General features: G+C 43.9%; 1 protein-coding gene across 10 annotated transcripts in view; it reads right to left on the reverse strand.

Annotated features, from left to right (window-relative positions):
• The window catches only part of lekr1 (Leucine-, glutamate- and lysine-rich protein 1), a 157,696-nt gene that overhangs the window by 97,246 nt on the left and 40,030 nt on the right, over positions 1-20,420 (reverse strand). For all 10 annotated transcript variants that reach the window (XR_013798677.1, XR_013798678.1, XR_013798679.1 and 7 more), the window contains 3 exons: positions 19,385-19,548; positions 10,389-10,553; positions 6,341-6,422 (listed from right to left, as the gene is read on the reverse strand). Coding sequence is in view for 3 of the 10 variants with exons in the window: in XM_079621608.1 (XP_079477734.1) it covers positions 6,341-6,422; positions 10,389-10,553; positions 19,385-19,548 (411 nt within the window). In the remaining 7 variants the exon portion in view is untranslated. The remainder of the gene's footprint in view (positions 1-6,340; positions 6,423-10,388; positions 10,554-19,384; positions 19,549-20,420) is intronic.

A 20,420-nucleotide genomic window follows, 5' to 3' on the forward strand; every position in this document is an offset into this window, starting at 1 on the left:
AATACCAAGGTACACTGGGAAGCATATCACAGTGGAAATATGCAATCAGTGCCCGCCCGAAGGGGGGGGACTTAAGAAAACACATATGACCCGGAGGGGGGTGCATACGGATAACACTGGGGTGTCCAGCCCGTAGGGTGGAGTATTTCAACCCCAGGGGTGGCAGACTGGCTTGCCAAGGGAAAGACACATGCTCGAAGGAGGCTTACAGTGGAAATACACACGTGGGGGTCGCCCAGCGGGGGAACCATGCACATGGTGGCACCTAGCCAACGCGAAAGCTGCCGGAGGCATAACTCTGGCGTTGACGTCAACAGCGCTGGAGGAACTCAGGGCTTATCAGGCTCACCTGAGGAGAATATCGCACGTATCCAGTCCGTGGAGTGGAATGGCGAGCAAGCGAAGACACCTGAGCGGGTCCTAGCACCGGCTGGTTGAAGCGAGTACTCGGGAGGACACTGGCTCCACTCGGAGATTGTAGAATCTGGCGAATGTGTTGGGTGTCGCCCAGCCTGCAGCTCTGCAGATGTCTGTTAGCGAGGCGCCATGCGCTAGAGCCCAAGAGGAGGCCACACTCCGGGTGGAGTGGGCCGTCACACCAAGGGGGCACGGTCGACCTTGCTGCTGGTAAGCCAAAGCAATGGCGTCCACTATCCAGTGAGACAACCTTTGCTTGGAGAGAGCCCTTCCCTTCAGCTTCCCACCATAACAGACAAAGAGCTGGTCTGAGGTCCTGAAACATTGCGTTCTGTCTACGTAAGCACGGAGGGCGCGTACTGGACAGAGCAATGCCAAGGCTGGGTCTGCCTCCTCCAGGGGCAGCGCTTGCAGGTTCACCACCTGGTCCCGGAAGGGAGTGGTGGGAACCTTGGGCACATATCCAGGCCGGGGTCTCAGGATCACGTGAGAAAAGGCCGGCCCGAATTCCAGGCACGCTTCGTCTACAGAAAATGCGTGCAGGTCCCCTACCCTCTTGATGGAGGCCAGAGCAACCAGGAGCGCTGTCTTAATTGACAGGAACTTAAGCTCCACTGATTGCAGAGGCTCAAAGGGAGCACTCTGCAGGGCAGTTAGTACCACTGAGAGGTCCCAAGAGGGAACGAGAGGAGGGCGAGGAGGCTGTAGTCTCCTCGCTCCTCTCAGGAACCTGATGACCAGGTCGTGCTTTCCCACGGACTTACCATCAACTGCGTCGTGATGTGCGGCGATAGCGGCAACATATACTTTCAGGGTGGAGGGAGACAGCCTTCGCTCCAACCCATCCTGCAGGAAGGAAAGCACGACACTGATCGGGCATGATCTGGGGTCTTCTGAGTGAGAAGAGCACCAAGAGACGAAGAGGTTCCACTTCAACGCGTAGGCATGTCTAGTGGACGACGCTCTAGCGGAAGTGATGGTAGCCACCACCGCTGGTGGTAGGGTACTCAAACCTGCCTCGTCCCGTCCAGGAGCCACACGTGGAGGTTCCAGAGATCGGGACGAGGGTGCCAAAGGGTGCCCCGTCCCTGAGAAAGGAGGTCCTTCCTCAGAGGAATTGGCCAGGGAGGTGCTGTCGCGAGGAGTACAAGTTCGGAGAACCAGGTTCGGGTGGGCCAGTGCGGCGCAACCAATATGACCTGCTCCTCGTCCTCCCTGATCTTGCACAGGGTCTGTGCAAGAAGGCTCACTGGGGGAAACGCATATTTGCGGAGGCCCCGGGGCCAGCTGTGCGCCAGAGCGTCCGTGCCGAGCGTGCCCTCGGTCAGGGAGTAAAACTGGGCGCAGTGGGACGAGTCGTGGGAGGCAAACAGGTCTACCTGTGCGTCCCCGAACTGATCCCAAATCAGCTGGACCGCCTGGGGATGGAGTCTCCATTCTCCAGGAAGAGGCTGAAGCCGTGAGAGCTCGTCGGCTGCACAGTTCAGGTCTCCCGGAATATAAATGGCTCGAAGCGACCTCAGATGCTTCTGACTCCATAAGAGGAGGTGGCGGGCGAGTTGCGACATACGGCGGGAGCGTAGACCACCTTGTCGGTTGATGTACGCTACTGTCGCGGTATTGTCTGATCGGACTAGTACGTGCTGGTTCTTGAGCAGCGCCCGGAAGCGGTGCAGAGCGAGACGTACTGCCAGCAACTCGAGGCAATTGACATGCCATAGGCGGTGGGGTCCTGTCCAGGAGCCCGCGGCAGCATGTCCATTGCACATGGCACCCCAGCCCGTGGAGGAGGCATCCGTTGACACAACAACATGCCTGGAAACTCGTTCTAAGGGCACTCCGGCCCGTAGAAAGCTGAGGTTCGTCCACGGGGAGAAGGTCTGACGGCAGGTCGGAGTAACTGGTACTCGGAGCTTGCCCTGGTGCCATGCCCACCTCGGGACTCGATCGTGAAGCCAGTGCTGAAGCGGTCTCATATGAAGCAATCCGAGCGGCGTTACCGCGGCTGCAGATGCTATATGCCCCAGGAGCCTCTGAAAAAGTTTCAGTGGAACCGCACTCTTGCTCTGGATTTGTCTCAGGCAAGTCAGCAGTGACTGCGCGCGCTCGCTCGTAAGCTGCGCGCACATGGCGACCGAGTCGATTTCCATACCGAGAAAAGAGATCCTCTGCACGGGGCAAAGTTTGCTCTTCTCCCAGTTGACCCGAAGGCCCAGACGGACTAGGTGCCGGAGCACTAGGTCCCTGTGTTCGCAAACCTGGTCCCGAGAGTGAGCTAGGATTAGCCAGTCGTCGAGATAATTCAGGATGCGAACCCCGTGTTGCCGTAGCGGCACAAGGGCTGCCTCGACGACCTTCGTGAAGACGCGAGGAGACAGGGCCAGCCCGAATGGGAGGACCGCGTACTGGTATGCCTGCCCCTCGAAAGCAAACCGTAGAAACGGCCTGTGTCGAGGAAGAATGGAGACATGAAAGTAGGCGTCCTTCAGGTCGATCGCTGCAAACCAATCCTGTGGCTGCACACATTCGAAAATGCGCTTGGCCGTGAGCATCTTGAACGGAAGCCTGTGAAGGGAACGGTTCAAGACGCGCAGATCCAGGATTGGTCGTAACCCACCGGTTTTCTTGGGGACAATGAAGTAGGGGCTGTAGAAGCCGGACCTCATTGCGGCTGGAGGGACAGTCTCGATCGCACCCTTCGCCAGCAGGGTGGCGACCTCCGCTCTCATGACAGGGGCATTGCCACCGACCATAGTGAAGCGGACTCCCCTGAAGCGGGGAGGAGACCGCGCGAACTGAATCGCATAGCCGAGCCTGATGGTCCGCGCGAGCCAGCGGGACAGGTTGGGAAGCTCTAACCAGGCTCCCAAGGACTGTGCCAGCGGGGTCATGCGGACGACAGACGTCCCCGCGGGGGTGCAGCGAAGCGGAATGACCGGCCCGGACGTGGGTGGCATAGCGGCCCGGTGTGGGGGCACGGTCATTAGCCGCGTCCTGCCAGAGGGAGCCAGGGAAGGACCAGCGTTCCACGGGGGCGTGCTCTGGCAGGGGTCTGGCGACAGAAGGGGATGAGAGCGGCGGGGCCCGTGGGCGGCGCGCACTGTCATTCCCTTCTGGGGGCTCAGAGATGGGGATATCAGTTCTTTCTTTAACCACATTAGGGTGCTGCCCACCCGTGGGTGAGCAGCGGGGAGTGGAGAACAAAGGATTCTCCCCCGGCCCTCCACCGGGGGAAGGAGTGGTCCTGCTACCATCTCCTGAGAAGAACTGATGGCCATCTCTGAGCAGCCCGTCTCAGGAGCGCCGCTTGGCCTGGCGTTTAGCGGGGCGCGGGGCTGGAGAGGGCTGGGGCGCCTGCCTGCGGCGTCCTCCACGACGCGGCCCGGGTGAAGGCTGCTGCTGGGGCCGTGCGGGAGGGGCGGGAGCCGCGGGAGGGCGCCCTCGGCGGCGAGCAGGCTGAGGCGTCTGAACCGACGGCTGGGTGGAGGCAGCAGCGGGCCGTCGGGGCAGAATATGACGAATAGCCTCAGTCTGCTTCTGGGCGGTTGAAAACTGTTGGGCAAAATCTTCAACCGCTCCGCCGAAGAGGCCAGCCTGGGATATGGGGGCGTCAAGCAGACGAGTCCGCTCAGCGTCCCTCATATCGGCCAGGTTGAGCCAGAGGTGTCTCTCCTGGACCACACTAGTGGACATCACCTGGCCCAGGGAGCGTGCGGTCACTTTCGTCGCCCGGAGAGCGAGGTCAGTGGCGGCACGCAGCTCATTGAAGAGCCCTGGGTCAGTCCTCCCCTCGTGCATGTCCCTGAGCATCTGGGCCTGGTAGACCTGCAGAGTGGCCATGGCATGCAATGAGGCGGCTGCCTGCCCCGCAGCTCTATAGGTCTTCGCCACCAGGGTCGACGAAAACCTACAGGCCTTGGAGGGGTGCTTAGGATCACCACGGGAAGAAGCACTCTGTGGACACAGTTGCATCGCAACAGAGCGTTCAACCATAGGCACCCCAGTGTACCCGTAAACAGCCGCCTGATCGAGAGGAGGAAAGGCGGAGGAGGTCGCCGAGCGATCACGGGAAGACAAGGGTGTCTTCCAGGACCTCGAGACCTCCTCATGCACATCCGGGAAGAAAGGCATTGGGGTTGGACGCCGACGTGAATCGGCGGCCGCGCCCAAAAACCAATCGTCCAGACGCGAGCGCTCGGGGCAGGGTGGCGGATTGCACTCTAACCCGATGCTCGCGGCTGCCCGGGAAAGCATGGCCGTCAGCTCGGGATCAGGATCGGGCAATGCTGACGCGCCCGGAGGCGGCAGCACAGCCGACCCCTCATCTCCCGAGGACTCCTGCCCACCTTGTGATGCTGTGATCGACATAGCATCGTCATTAGGAGCGCCAGACGGCGCACTCGGTCCGCCGCCGACCGTTGGCCGGGACTGATCGAGCGCATCATCTGGTCGGCTCGCGGGTTGCGGCACTTGAGAGGGGGATGTGGCCCGAGGACGAATCGTCGGTTGTTGTTGCCACACCGTCACCCTCAGGTCACCCTGGCCACCAGCCGAAGTACCAGCTCTATTACTAGAGGGGGTAGATCGGGGTGTGGATGAGGGGACTCTCACTCTTTCGAGATCACTGAGTCTCGACCGTAGTGTCGCGATGGTCATGTTTCCGCAATGAAAACATGAGTCATCCACAAGCGCTGCTTTGGCGTGCTCTAAGCCCAAACACGCAAAACAGCGATTGTGCCCATCTAAATCAGACAGCCAGTGACCACAACCAGAAGGGCACGGGCGATGCATCTTTAAAAAGACGTGCCACGCGCTTTGCTCTTTTAGAGAGAAGGAGAAATCCCCGCAGATGCTGAAGCGACCAGGGAGAGAACACACACACACTGGCAGATCACTGCTCAGATCGCAGGGAATGTGCACTCGCTGGAACTCGCTGTCACACCAACACCTGGAGGGAAGCTCGTCTCGAAGAGGAATAGAGATGATACTCAGGATGGCTTGTGGAGTGAAGGATAAACTTGGCTCCGAAAGCGAAAACATATCTGCATGTTGCCGGCTCACTTCCTTATATACCCACACTGTGGGGCGGAGTTACGCTATGCAAATTCAGCAGACCCATGGCATTTGCTTGCCATTGGCTCGTTTTATTAATATTCGAAGAGGATAGGCTTCTAAGCGAACCCCATTCGTCGTCATTTCGACGTAACTCGAAGTGACTACGAAAGGGAACTGCAGTTTCACACTAAGAATAAACAGAACGATATCATCCGCTGGTGTGATGCTAATATCTTTATAGTTATAGATCTCAGTGTGACCGGTCCTTTAATCATATTTGATCATATATATATATATATATGTGCGTGTGTGTGTATTTTCAAAGATCCATACTTTTGTTCAGAAAGGATGCATTAAATTAATCAAAAATTACAGTAAAAACATTTACAATGTTACAAAAGATCAAATCATCATATTATACTGATTTGTGAAGGATCATGTGACACTGAAGACTGGAGTAATGATGCTGGAAATCCAGCTTTGATCACAGGAATAAATTACATTTGAAAATATATACAAATAGAAAACAGATGTTTTAAATTGTAATAATATTTCACAATATTACTGATTTTACTGTATTTATAGTAAAATAAATATATGAGCAAAAGAGACTTCTTTGAAAAACATTGAAAAACAGTAAATAAATAAAAATTATATTATATATATATATATATATATATATATATATATAATATATAATTTTTATTTATTTATTTACTGTTTTTCAATGTTTTTATGTATATAATATAAAATATTTTTATATACAATATATATATAAATAATGGATAAATAGTAATCATCCTCAAAATATTACCATGTTTTAATTTGAATATGCACTGAAAGTGTAGACTATTCAAAAATAACTTACTCTAGGAGTTTCTTTACATGCTCTTTTTCATGCATGCTGTTCTGGAGATCTATTTTCAGAGTCTTCACCTCCTCCTTCAGGCCTGTAAAAACAAAACAATCCTTGATGTACCCTGTAAAACATCCATAACATGACACGGTGTGCCCTCAACAGGCTTAACAGTGTTGATCAGGTGACTAAGGAATGCTTCAGGAAACTCGTGAAATGTTCACGGTAATAAATCCAGCTTGGCTCAACATCTACTGTTGGCAAAAGTTACAAACAGATTTTTGTCTCACTGTCTTTTGTCACTTGCTATAAATGTTCATCTGGTTTTCTTTCCTCGTTCATCTGCTTCCTCCCCTGCCAATAAATGTAATTCTCTTCCCCCCCCCCTCTCTCTCTCTCTGCTTTGTCTTTCTCATGAAGCACTGAAGCATAATCTGGAGCCTATCGGTTGCCAGAAGCCATAATTGAGGGTGAACTCTACACCCAAACACGGGCCAGTGAAAGCATTCTCATTCATCATCTCAGCTCGCAGCATTCAGGAGTCGGACCCGCTCTCATTATCCTGACAGAGGACGAACGGCCAAGGGCTTGAAACAGGAGACATTTTAAAGACAAGAGGGAGGAAGGATGACAGGAAAGCGTAGGAGTCGGACTAGCCACAGATTTACAGTTGTGCTACTGGAGTCACTGACACGCAGGACATCCAAGTCACAAAACATGGCCATACAAGCCAATCTTCAGCTTGTTTTGTTTGATGGCAGCATTAATATTAAAAAATGTATGTCATTTAATTAGATAACAAAACCAAGAGGCGTCTGCAAACAAATGATGTTAGAGCTTTTCTCAGAACGAATGCCACGTTAGTCATGTTCGCATTACTTTTATATCCACCTGGTCTCAAGGGGATTTTTAGTGGCTGTATGAAGAATGACGTGGACAAAAACCTTCCATGAGTCATGGAAACCTGGAAAGAGCTTAAAAATATGGACATTTCTATTGTGAATAATATGTTTTTGGACATATTTCACCAGCTATTGTTCATATAGACCTTAGTTTGTTGATGTTGGATTTGGGAGCGAATTGTTCTTTTGAGGCAGTTCATTATCAATGAATTTTTCACAAAATGACCTGTATGATTATGAAATCGATCTGAAGTCAAATAACTTTAAAATAAAAAATCCTTATCATATGAGAGGAAAGGTCAAAAATCATGGAAAAGAACGAGTCACAAAAGTTTAGCTCGGCAATGTGAAACTTGCTTGCTTTTCTTTTGAGGTGGTTCATTTTCAATAAATTGGTCAAACTGGTTCACAAAATGGCCTGAATGATTATTGAATCAATTAGAATTAAAATAATTTTTAAAAATCCTGATCAAAATGACCGGAAAGATCCACTGGTAAAGAAGGTGGTAATAATATGTATTTAAGATGGTAATATTTATATGTATTATATCACGACATTTTTTGCTTAAAAATGTTGTTTGCTCATGCTATCTATCCTTAAAATAAATGCCATTAAAGTAATATAAATGTATGAATTGTATTACAAGTATGATTTAAACTCCCCTCATTTTTAACCACATTTGAAATGAATTAATAAATCTAATCTAACACCAACTCAAGTGCATCACAGATCGTGACAAAAACAATCTAACATTAATTACATGTTTTGTCAAAAATATTACAGATATGACTTAAAGTGATACTAGCTTTGGATAGTGGTACTATCATTATGATTTTCTTATTGCCTATATTCTAACTACATGCAGAGTTGTGGTTATATGACTGTTATGAAAGGTTATTAATAATGCATGGGTAAACGGCTCTTTTCGAGTGCCTATATGAACGGAAAACAAATTAGACAAGACACACAAGAGATAAGATGAACCAATTTGCATGAAGAATGATTGAATGTAACCAGCAGGAGCACACGGTCAGTCACACATGTACTGTAAGCGCAGTCAGGAGTCCTGAGGTCGATGAGATTGACCAGAGCGGGTCGTTCTGACCTCTCCTAATGATCAGCGTCGTAAACCACAGGACAGAAATACCCCAGAGAGGCTGCGAGACTTCAGAGATCCAGGGAGAAATGATTAGTAAGACGCTGGGGCTGATTTTGAAGCGCATCTCCTAAAGGAAAAGCACCACAGCATTGTCTTCAGCGAATGACGAGACCGTAATTAGGTTGTTGCGTCATCCGTGTGCAAACAGCGAGAGAGATGGAGAACAGGGGGTGTAAAACCACAGTAAATTACGGGAGGGGGGGCGTATCTAAAGAAACCGAGGGCCAAGGCCGTAAACACCTGAAACCACAGCCCAGAGGAAGCGGTCATTCTGTCCTCAAGCTGCTTGTGTTGGCGAGCAGATCTGCTAAAGCACAACAGGATATATTCCAGAACTGCATAAAGACTGATCGATTCACTACACGCTCGATCTTTTATTCGTGTGTTTGTTGGTGAACTGGCTGTCTGGCTGGCTCTGAGAGGCTGAGACCGGTTAAGGTGACGTCGTGCTTCTTCTGGGGAAAGTGCTCTCTACTGTGCTGCCCGTGTCAGCGTGACATTTTCTGGATGTGCCGAGGAGGGGGGGCTTCTCCTCTTTAGAAGCGTAGATAATTGCTCTCTGGTCACCGTAACACGACCGGGCGAGATCAACGTATACTTATACACACTCATTGTTTTGCTCCCTTTTTTTCCCCTTTCTTTTGCCTCACATGAAGGAAAAATCGACCTGCTCCAATAATGATTCTAGGGTAATAAGTACTTCTCAGAAGACAATTTTTATGCTCTTTCATAGTTCAGGAGACTTAATGGAGTTCTAAGCCGCATTTTATTTAGGTATTCATTTTTTTCTCAGAGGTTTTCTTCAAATTCTTGTGGGGAAAAAGACACATTTTGGCATTCAATATGAGATAGAGCTTAAAAAAATGAATGTGAACGGCACAGCTCAGATCATTTTGGCCTGGAATAGAGAACCGTTTTAAAGTTTGGGGATGGTATGATTGATTAGAAAAATAAATGAATGCTTTTATTTAGCAAGGACACAACAAATGATTCAAAAGTGACAGTAAAGACGTTTATAATGTTATCAAGATGGTAACACTTTCTATGAAGCCTGTATTTATAATGCATTATAAAAGGTATTCTTAATGCATTATAACTCATGCATAATGCCTTATAAACAACTTTATAATGTGTTGTATCATCTATTCCAAAACTTTTTCTCTGGAGTGTAAAGTAAATCGGTAACACTTTACAATAAGGTTCATTAGTTAACATTAGTTAACTACATTAGTTAACGTTAACTAATAATGAACTGCACTTATACAGCATTTATTCATCTTTGTTAATGTTAATTTCGACATTTACTAATACTTTATTAAAATCTTGTTAACATGAGTTAATGCACTGTGAACTAACATGAACAAACAATGAACAGCTTTATTCATATTAACTAACATTAACAAAGATTCATAAATACTGTAACAAATGTATTGTTCATGTTAGTTAATACATTAAATAATGTTTAATAAATGAACCTTATTGTAAAGTGTTACCAGTAAATCTTTAACTTTACACGAACGTCTCCATTTATTCTCATTGTTGTCTAGGGGAAACCACTGCATTTGTTAATCATTTGTGATCTTTCTTTCTTTAAGCTTTAAGCTGTGTTTGCGGCTCATGGAGGTTAGGAGCCGTTGGCTTATTGACAAGGGAAACATTTCAAGAGTGTTAACGGCACCACTGAGAGTTTCAGAGGCTCCATAAAGACACAAGCAGGGGGGTTTAAACACCTGTCTAACACAAACACACATAAGAACTGAAAAAGCTAGTGAAACACACCATAAGCATGTCTGGATACTGAAATGGTGTGAGACTGCAACCCCAAAACACCTGTCCCACACACACACGGATTTCCATGGATGGCAAACAGACAACCATGGAGGAAACAGACAGAATGAAAGTGAAACCTGAGCATTTTAAATATAATTGCAATTCTGTTTGGTGCCACTAACGGCGCTAAAATGACACGCTTCACCTTTAAAGTGTGGGTTTACACACCCTGTATGAGAGCCCGGGCTTCTAGGTTTTGGTTCTGCAGTAGTTTGTGGGCCTGGTCCTGGTCCTGCAACTGCAGCATCTGTTCTCTGGCTGTATCCCGGGATAACCTCAGATCCGGCAGCTCCGCCTGCAACCCATCCACTTCCTGACTCAGACGAGCACACTCTGAAAATACATGCACACTTATCAGGTCAGATGCACACTAACTTTAACATTTGTAGTGGAAGTCCTGTGTCCTGCAAGTATTCCTGAGATTAATTCAAATGCTAAACATAATGATAAAAACAAGATGCCTGAGCGTAGACTAATTTGACCTGCCGGAGACACAATGCGTTCAGTGAGGTGCAGGGAATCCGGTCAGCACGGTTCCCACCCTCTAAAGCAGACTGTGTGACACAGTAAACGGGACGTTTCAATGGATGCTGGTGCGTTCAGAATATTTGGGGCAGGGCTGAAGCACATACACACGATGGGACAAAAATTATAGACACGTATGCGACATTTAAAAACATTTATACCATTATATTGTTGTTATAAAGTATGGACATGTAGGCCACGCTTAAAAAATAAATAAATAATAATTAATCAGTAATCTCTATATTTCTACCAAATGTATATAAATTAAATAATTAATGCTATTACATAATAATAATTCTATTATTTAGAAAAGGTGCCTTGAATTGATCAAAAATGGAAATAAGATTACAAAAGATTTCTATGTCCAATTAATGCTGTTCTTTGAAATTTCATCAAAGAATCCCGAAAAAAAAAGAGAAAATGTCTCAGTTTTCACAGAAATATAAACTGTTTTCAGCACTGATAATCAGAAATGTTTCTTGAGCACTAAATCATATTAATAGAGTGATTTCTGAAGGATCATGTGACACTGAAGACTGGAGTAATGATGCTGAAAATTCAGCTTTGATCACAGGAAACTTTACTATATATTACAATAGAACGAGTTTTTTTTAAATTATATAAAAGTGCAATATTTTAAATGTTACTGTAATCGCGAGTGTAATTTTTAATAGTCAATCTGATTTACTCCACTTTTTTTTCGGTTGAGAAAATATTTTGTGTGAATCCTTTGAGATCCATCCATATAAAGTAAGGTAAGTGACACACAAAGTAAATCAATACAAATTCATAACTCTAGAAAAGTGCTTGTGCATGGCATAGCAAAGACAACTACAAAAGGAAATGCTCTGATGGTGAGAAAATACCAGAGAACTTTTAACAACAACAGCGGGCGCAGTAACTCATGTCAGCAACCCGGACCAATGAAGAGCTTGCACATAAACAGATCGGAACGGAGAGAGAGAGAAAGGCCGAGCCTCGGTCTGCTGATTGATGCACTTCGGGTCATGGGGTGTTACCATCAACTCAGTTGAATTTGGTTCCAAACCTGCTGTCTCATGAACACACACACACACACACACACACACACACCCACCCTACCTGTCTCTCTCAGCTGACTAAGCACCTGAACAGCAGCTGCTAGTGCTGAGCCAGCGTGGGTTAGGGTTCAATGAACGCTTTGGATGAAACTCGTTACCATACCAGTGCATAATGTGTGTGCGTGCGTGCGTGTGTGTGTGTGTGTGTGTGTGTGTGTGTGCGCATATAGGGGGTGCAATCTAAAGCCCTGCCCTGTGTAAATGTCTGAACTTGCTTTTGGTTTTCCCAGGCTGTGTGAACTGCGGAGGCAAGCCCGTAGCAAAGACTACTGAATAAAACCTATATCGACTTTAAAAATTCAAGTATTTTATTTACTATTGTATCTTTAAGAAAGTGTAACTTGAGTTGCTATCTAGCACCAAATCGTAACCAAATACTGTATACTGAGATTGAGACCAAATGTTCAAGTCTCAGATCTGGTCACTGATCAAGCACTAATGTGAAGATTCAATGTCAGTGTAGTGCAGTATATGACGGATGTAGCATGAGCACAAGTTAAGTCTTGTTGAAGTCATTCACTCTGGCACAAACCACCGCAGACGGCGTGTGCACCTCAGAGGCGCTTATAGCAGGTATTCCTACAGACAACAGCAGTGTGGAGAAAATATCAGCTGAACCTGCAAGAAACAGCAGTGAAAACAACTTACTTTACTTTAAAGTAAACATAAAAATAGGTACTTTTTCAAATTTGCAGACGACACAGTTATTATAAGTCTTCTAGAAGAAAATGAAACGTGCCATGGTCCAGTGGTTGATGATTTCGTGAAGTGGTGTGATGATGCCTGTTTGCAGATTAATGTATCCAAGACAAAAGACATGAGTATTGATTTTAGAATACAAACACTTCCTTCCCAAGACACATTTGTTAAGAACAATAAGGTTGAATGTGTGGATAGTTATAAATATCTCGGAACAATTATTGATAAAAAATGTAGGTTTGATTTGAACACAGAGGCCCTGTGTAAAAAGGGACAGCAGCGCCTTTACTGTCTTAGAAAATTAAGATCATTTAACAAAGACAAAACTCTGATGGAATTATTCTACAAGTCTTATATAGAGCCAGTGTTGTCCTTTTCCATTATCTGCTGGTTTGGAAATCTTAGTGTGAAATACAAAAATGCACTAAAAACAGTGGGAAGATTATAGGTAAAGAGCAAAGAAGCTTGACAGTTCTGTTTAACAGAAATGTTTTGAGTCGAGTCCATTCTGTGATTTCAGACAGTGGACACTTCTTATACCCAGAGTCTTATACTCAGGTCGTCGCTATAGATTACCAAAGATTAAAAATAATCGATACAAATACTCTTTTGTTCCGAGTGCAATTAGACTATTAAATAAGTCTTAAAGGTATTTTTAAGGTTTTTATATTTTTATTTTTTGTAATATGTGTCATTTACTATCATGATGTATTGTATGTGTCAGTTTTTTTTGTCTGTTTACCTGTGCTGCAACCAAATTGCCCAAAAGGGATCTTAATAAAAGTTTGACTTGACTATCCAAACAATTTATTCAACTTTTTACTAATCTGTTAAAGGGGCGAAAGTTCTGCGGTCATTTACTCACCCTCATGTCCTTCCAAACCTGTATGCATTTCTTCTGTGGAACATAAAAGAAGACATTTTGAGAAATGTCTGTTGTTGTTGTTTTGGTTGAGTAATTCTGTAAACCGTTTACCACAACTGATGACATAACTTGCATTTTTGGGTGAACTATCCCTTTAGTTGTTCACTAGTAATTGCAAAAAGTGGACAAACCAACAAAAACACCCAACATCCAGAATAAAGACAGGCCCCGTCTCAAACGCCCGCGCGACCTTCCTCTGGGTCCACACTTTTGTGATGTAATGCTGCTTTGACTGTTGGGTAGAAGTCTGCAGCGGAGCTCGTCAGGCTTGGCAAATGTGAGCATCTTTCTGAAACCTGGACATTTGGGTCAGGGCATTGATCAGCGAATATAAGGAGAAGTTCAACTGTTGTTTTACTCAAACGTGCTGCGTAACACGAGAATGAACCTCATTGGTTCTCGCTCATCAAGCGAACATGCTTGAGCTTTGTTTACCACACTGATGTGTGAGTTGATGAATGTTAATATGTGAATAAAAGCCTAAATTCAATCTGTTCAGCATATAAAACAACTAAACTGCTCAATTACTATGGATTAGTTTTACGATCTCTTTATGAACTTTTTGTAGCGTCAAAGTGGTAGTTGCGCAGACTGTCAATGGAGGGACAGAAAACTCTCAGATTTCATCAAAAAGATCTTCATTTCTGTTCCCGAAGATGAACGAAAGTCCTACAGGTTTGGAACGACATGAGGGTGAGTAATTAATGACTGAATTTTTTTGCTTACAAATTTGTGGACTTACAATGGCCTTCATGTGCATGTGTCCTTTAAACCCACAAGACCGTTTGTTTGTCACATGCGCGCGTGATACACACTTTTGCCAAGCCTGCACTGAGACGAGCTCTGCATCAGACTTACTTTTACTAACACACTAAAACTTTTTCAAGAATTGTATTAATTAATGAGGATTTATTTGGATTCAAGTCATATCTATGAATGGAATTTGTATGCATTTTTGAATAAATCAATCGAGAAAAAATTAATGTCATGTAATTGACCTACAGGTAACTTCATTTTGTAGGTAAATACAAAACCTGGTTAATTTGTATAGTTTATTTATACTTTAAGTAAGACCAAACCTACTAACAGCAGAAAACACACAAGACATTTATATTCATCCTTTCTCTAATTTTCTCCTGCCTTATATATATATATATATATATATATACTTTCTGCTCTCATCTTGTCTTCCCCTCATGTCTCAAGACCGTGAAAGCCGACAGACAGGTAGCAGCGCATAATTGTTGCGCCAACACCCATATCGGTTTGGCCATTACCCATTTACACACACTGTAAACAAGCTGTCTTTTTGAGCAGATCAGAACCTACATGCACACAATCAGCCAAATATAACATCCTAGGAGTGCTTTCTGTTGAACCGACACAAGCAGACAGCGTAGCATACGCACATTTACAAAAATGCAAGTGTTCCGCGTACATGCTGAGAGACAGGTAGAGGGAGGCAGGGAAAGCAAAGACTCAACACTCCTTAGGCTACTGTAAACAAAATACCTGTCTCTTGGTTCAAAGGATTCGAGCCTTTTGTACTCATTCACCTCTCAGTGACACACACACGCAGGCACTTGCAGGAATTTGGCAGCTTTATGTGGGGAGGAGACACATACCCCATGGGGTGAGCGAGAGGTTAAGTCACCCTACGGCACCTGAATCGTCTGCTAACCAATGCTGAGCGACACACAAGTATGCATGCGTTAGTATCAATGCATGAAGCGATTTGCATGCCAATGTGTAAACCGAACAAACGCCTTCAAACATGCAAACAATCTCTTAGCATAATTACATGCACAAACATGTCTGTCAAAAAAACCTGAAAAATCCTGACACTTTAGCCCTCACTATTGGAACATAAGTCCTCTGAAGGGAAAGTGCAGCTGACCCCAAGTGTAGTTTATTTACTTTAATCCAAAAGTGAGTAAAACAAAGACTTGACTTGACATGGTCAATAAACATGAAAAAACTCACCAACTGAGATTACACGGACAATACTAGACCAGAGAACATGAACAAGAAACACCTGAACACAATAAAACAATGAACCAATAAGACAAGAGACTAAGAAAGCACATGACATGATCACATGATGGGAAGGGAATCACATGACAGAAGCAGGACCCTAGACTAAGCCAAATTACAAAATAATAGACATGAAACATAAAAGTGAAAACAAAACCCCAAACCAAACGTGACAACTATAACTATAACTATTCTCTCTCTTAATGTGTAGTCATCCGTTCACTAGTAATTGTCAAACCAACAAAAACATCCTACATATATATATATGCGTGTATATATATACACAAGTAAATACACACACACACACACACACACACACACACACACACACACACACACACACACACACACACACACACAGTAGTCAACATGTGAATTCTCAGGACAACTTTGATGAACTTTTTTGATCCACTTCCAATGTTGACTACTATATTATATTATTCAGGGGTTTTTTGGGTTCCAGTTTGAACCCAAGTGGACTTTACAATATTTTAACTTTTAAAATATTATTTTATGGACTGTAATATGGGCCTATATCCTCATCCTATGAGAAGACGCCCTGATTAATTATTTACGGCACATTGATGATGGCAGGTCATCCATTGATGAGATCGCTTACTTTCATTAATCGGTCAAAATTGAGAGTTTTTGCTTTGTAATCGCATAAGTTCTCTTCAATAGATCCTCAGTCTTCGACACAAACACGATTCATCCACACTGTGAGTGTAACCGATCTGTACGGCAATTTAACTGATCAAACGCCTTAAAAACAATGCCACAAAATAAGCCTTAAAAATTATATATATTTCGTATATTTTTTTTATATATATAACAGTTTTTATACTGTACAAACGGTATATTCTCTCCCCTTACACTGCCCCTATCCCTAAACCTACCCATCACAGGAAACATTCTGCATTTTTACATTTTTAATAAAACATTGTTTTTTAATTCATATATATTATCGATGCAGAGTACAAAAGCAAACGGCTGTGCATTTTTTGTGCATTAAATTACAGCTGTCACAGGATATGTTTGTTTAATTTGAGCAATTTACAAAACAGACCCTTATAGGTTTCCAAACAAAATATATATAGACAAATAATGTACTACACTGTAAGTGACATGAACAAAACAGAAAATTAAATTGTTAATCACAACAATTTGTATGACAATTAATCGTGGGCACAAAACATTATGATCATGACAGGCCTAAGTGCATCTTTACTCTTTCACACACACATATACCATATTTGCATGAATGTCCCTAACTAACTAACTAACTAACTAACTAACTAACTAACTAACTAACTAACTAACTAGCCCTAATCCCATGCCCAATCTGGAACCATTACACAGCAGAAAAAGCAGATCCGCACGACCCCTCAAGCATACTACGGTTGTCTTGAATCAAGGAACACCAAGTATTTTTCAGAACAAAATCTCAGTCTGGTTAGAATTACAGTAAACTAAACTTGATTGCTCACATTTGAATCAACAAAGCTGCAGTGAAGCATCATGCATCCACAAGGCAACACGTTCCTGTGAGACACGTGGCAGTAAATTTCCCTGCACATCTACTGTACAATAAAAAAGTATTATTTATGAATATGGTGTATTGATTGCTAAGAGTTGTATTCATTATTTAAATTTTACTTGCACCAAAACTGCACAGAACTGAAAAGATTAAATGTCTAATTAAAACACAATAATACAAAATTTGCTTTAATACTAAATTTGTAACAAAAACATCTGCCAAGAAGTGCTTGAAACTGCTGTCAGACTGGTTACTGACACCGTGCTCAAACTGGAGCGCTGAATCCAGTGTCAAAACAAGCCATTCTGAAGGATACGCTTCATCAAATGAACAGAATAATGCTGTTTTGATTGTCAGTGGCTTTTTTGTTTCCTCTTTTTCGTGCACTGAATAAAAATGTGGTGTTTTGATCAGCGTGGCTGTGCCAGCTCACAGTTTGAAGAAAAGAATTCCTATTCGCATCCAGAAAACGGTTCCCGTACAGAATTTTCTTTTCAAAACTCCATACTTTTCCAGACACAAATTTCCAAACCGTTGAATCTGTACATTTTTCAGACTTATTTATCATAAATGGTTCATCCAGCATTATTTTAGCATTATATTTGGTATATAGTACCGTCACCTGTAATATATATATATATTCTTCATTTGTTTTCTCAAAGTAATACACATTTCCAAACTGTAGACTGTAGATTTTTGGTAAAGACAAACAGTTTTGTGCAATGAAATTCAGTCGTGTTCGACAATCACTAAACTTTTGCCATGAAAGCATTCTGCTTGTATGACAAATATGTTTTTAGAAACGAATTAATTCATATTTTAGAAAACTGAATAGGGGCAATAGTCTTGAAACTTTTCCAGAACTGGAAATTACTTAAATCAAATTCCATACTTTTCCAAACTGCGTATATCCTAGCAGAAGTATACATGATACATTAGTATACAAGAGTCTTGTATGCTATATTAAGCTATATTAAAATATATCAAGTTTATATTATAAATCAAACATGGAACACAAAAAATATATAATTTTGTATTATTATTATTTCCCATTATGTGGCATAACACATGTTGGCAGTCTGCGTACCACCGCAGTTTGAGAACCACAGCATCAAACATCAGATTCTCCCAACTTTAACCTTTAACCCCAAACACACATTTAGTTATTTTTACATGTGAAGAAATTCATTAAGCTCCTTTAATGAAGCGGTTTTCTTCGAGAGGATGTTTTACTGTTCAAAAGTAGTTTCTGCTCACCAAGGCTGGTTATTTGATCAAAAATACAGTAAATATTGTGAAATATTATTACAATTTACAGTTTTCTATGTGAATATATAGTAGTGTAATTTATTCCTGTGATCAAAGCTAAATTTTCAGCATCATTACTCCAGTCTTCAGTGTCACATGATCCTTCAGAAATCAGTATAATATGATGATTTGATGCTCAAGAAACATTTTTGATTATCATAAATGTTGAAAACAGTCGTGCTGGTTTATATTTCTGTGAAAACCGAGATACGTTCACATTATACATGCCACGTTTGATCAAAAGTGCGATTAAAGCATTAAATAAACAAATATTCCTGACCCAAAAGGCAGTGTACAGTATGTCTGTCAGGTTTTACTATAGAAAAAAAAAGTCAAACATGAACAGCCACACTCTGAAATTAAAGCTTCAAAACTGTACAGAATAATTCGATTAATTGGAAAATTAAAAGCACGTTCAAAGCCACTTAAATCACCTTTCTTCCCCAATCTGATGCTTTGTTTGAACTTCAGCAGCTTATCTCGACATGTCTACATGCCATGTGATTGGCTGAATAGATATTTGCATTAACAAAAAGTTGAAAGTTGAACAGGTGTACCTAATAAAGTGTCCAGGTGAGTGTATTTGCTTAATACATTTCAGCCCCACAAGACTCCCATTAACACACACAGTCCTGTGAGACACACACTGTCCCTGCCATCCACTGACACACTCCTCTCTTCCAGCTCCCTGATATTAAATGTCTCACATCCTCTATTATCATTATACTGCAATTATCTCCGCACAGCGGGAACAGTGTGCCCTACATCTCACAGTCACCAACACACACCCACAGGCCGAGGGAGAGTGTGTTCTATTCTAATTCCAGACCATGACAAGATATATTGTGATTGTCAGCCTTGGCGTGTAGGAGTGTGTTCTGTGCATGAGACTGCCTGCATCTGCTCAGAACACGTGTGCAATAGACATGCACAGACATACACATGTCTTCTGAAGTGTGTGTGTGTGTGTGTGTGTGTGTGTGTGTGTGTGTGTGTGTGTGTGTGTGTGTGTGTGTGTGTGTGTGTGTGTAATTACCTGCGTCAGCACTGATGCAACTCTGCAGTATCCGTGCTTCGCTGTTGTCCCATGTCTCCAGGAAGTGAGTTAACTGGCTCTTAACAGTCGTCATCTCCCCACGAGACGACTGAAGCAAGACCAGAGCCTCTCTGAGACGCCTCTGCTGCTGTATGAACCTCGATCTGACACACACACACACACACACACACACACACATACACACACACACACACACACACAAAGACAAGTTTGTTTTGCTATACTTGTGAGAACATTCCATAGGCGTAATGGTTTTTATGCTGTACAAACTGTATATTCTCTCCCCTTACACTGCCCCTATCCCTAAACCTCCCCATCACACACACACACACACACACTCACACTGCCCCTATCCCGAAACCTACCCATCACACAAACACATACACTCACACTCACACACACACTGCCCCTATCCCTAAACCTACCCATCACACACACACACACACACACACACACACACACACACACACACACACACACACACACACACACACACACACACACACACACACACACACACTCATACTCACACTGCCCCTATCCCTAAACCTACCCATCACACACACACACACACACACACACACACACACACACACACACACACACACACACACACACACACACACACACACTCACACTCACACTTACACACACACTGCCCCTATCCCTAAACCTACCCATCACACACACACACACACACAGCCCCTATCCCTAAACCTACCCATCACACACACACACACACACACACACACAGCCCCTATCCCTAAACCTACCCATCACACACACACACTGCCCCTATCCCTAAACCTACCCATCACACACACACACACACACACACACAGCCCCTATCCCTAAACCTACCCATCACACACACACACACACACAGCCCCTATCCCTAAACCTACCCATCACACACACACACACACACACACACACACACACACACACACACACAGCCCCTATCCCTTAACCTACCCATCACACACACACACTGCCCCTATCCCTAAACCTACCC

Source organism: Phoxinus phoxinus (assembly GCF_949152265.1).
Source record: "Phoxinus phoxinus genome assembly, chromosome: 8".
NCBI classification, from domain to species: domain Eukaryota; kingdom Metazoa; phylum Chordata; class Actinopteri; order Cypriniformes; family Leuciscidae; genus Phoxinus; species Phoxinus phoxinus.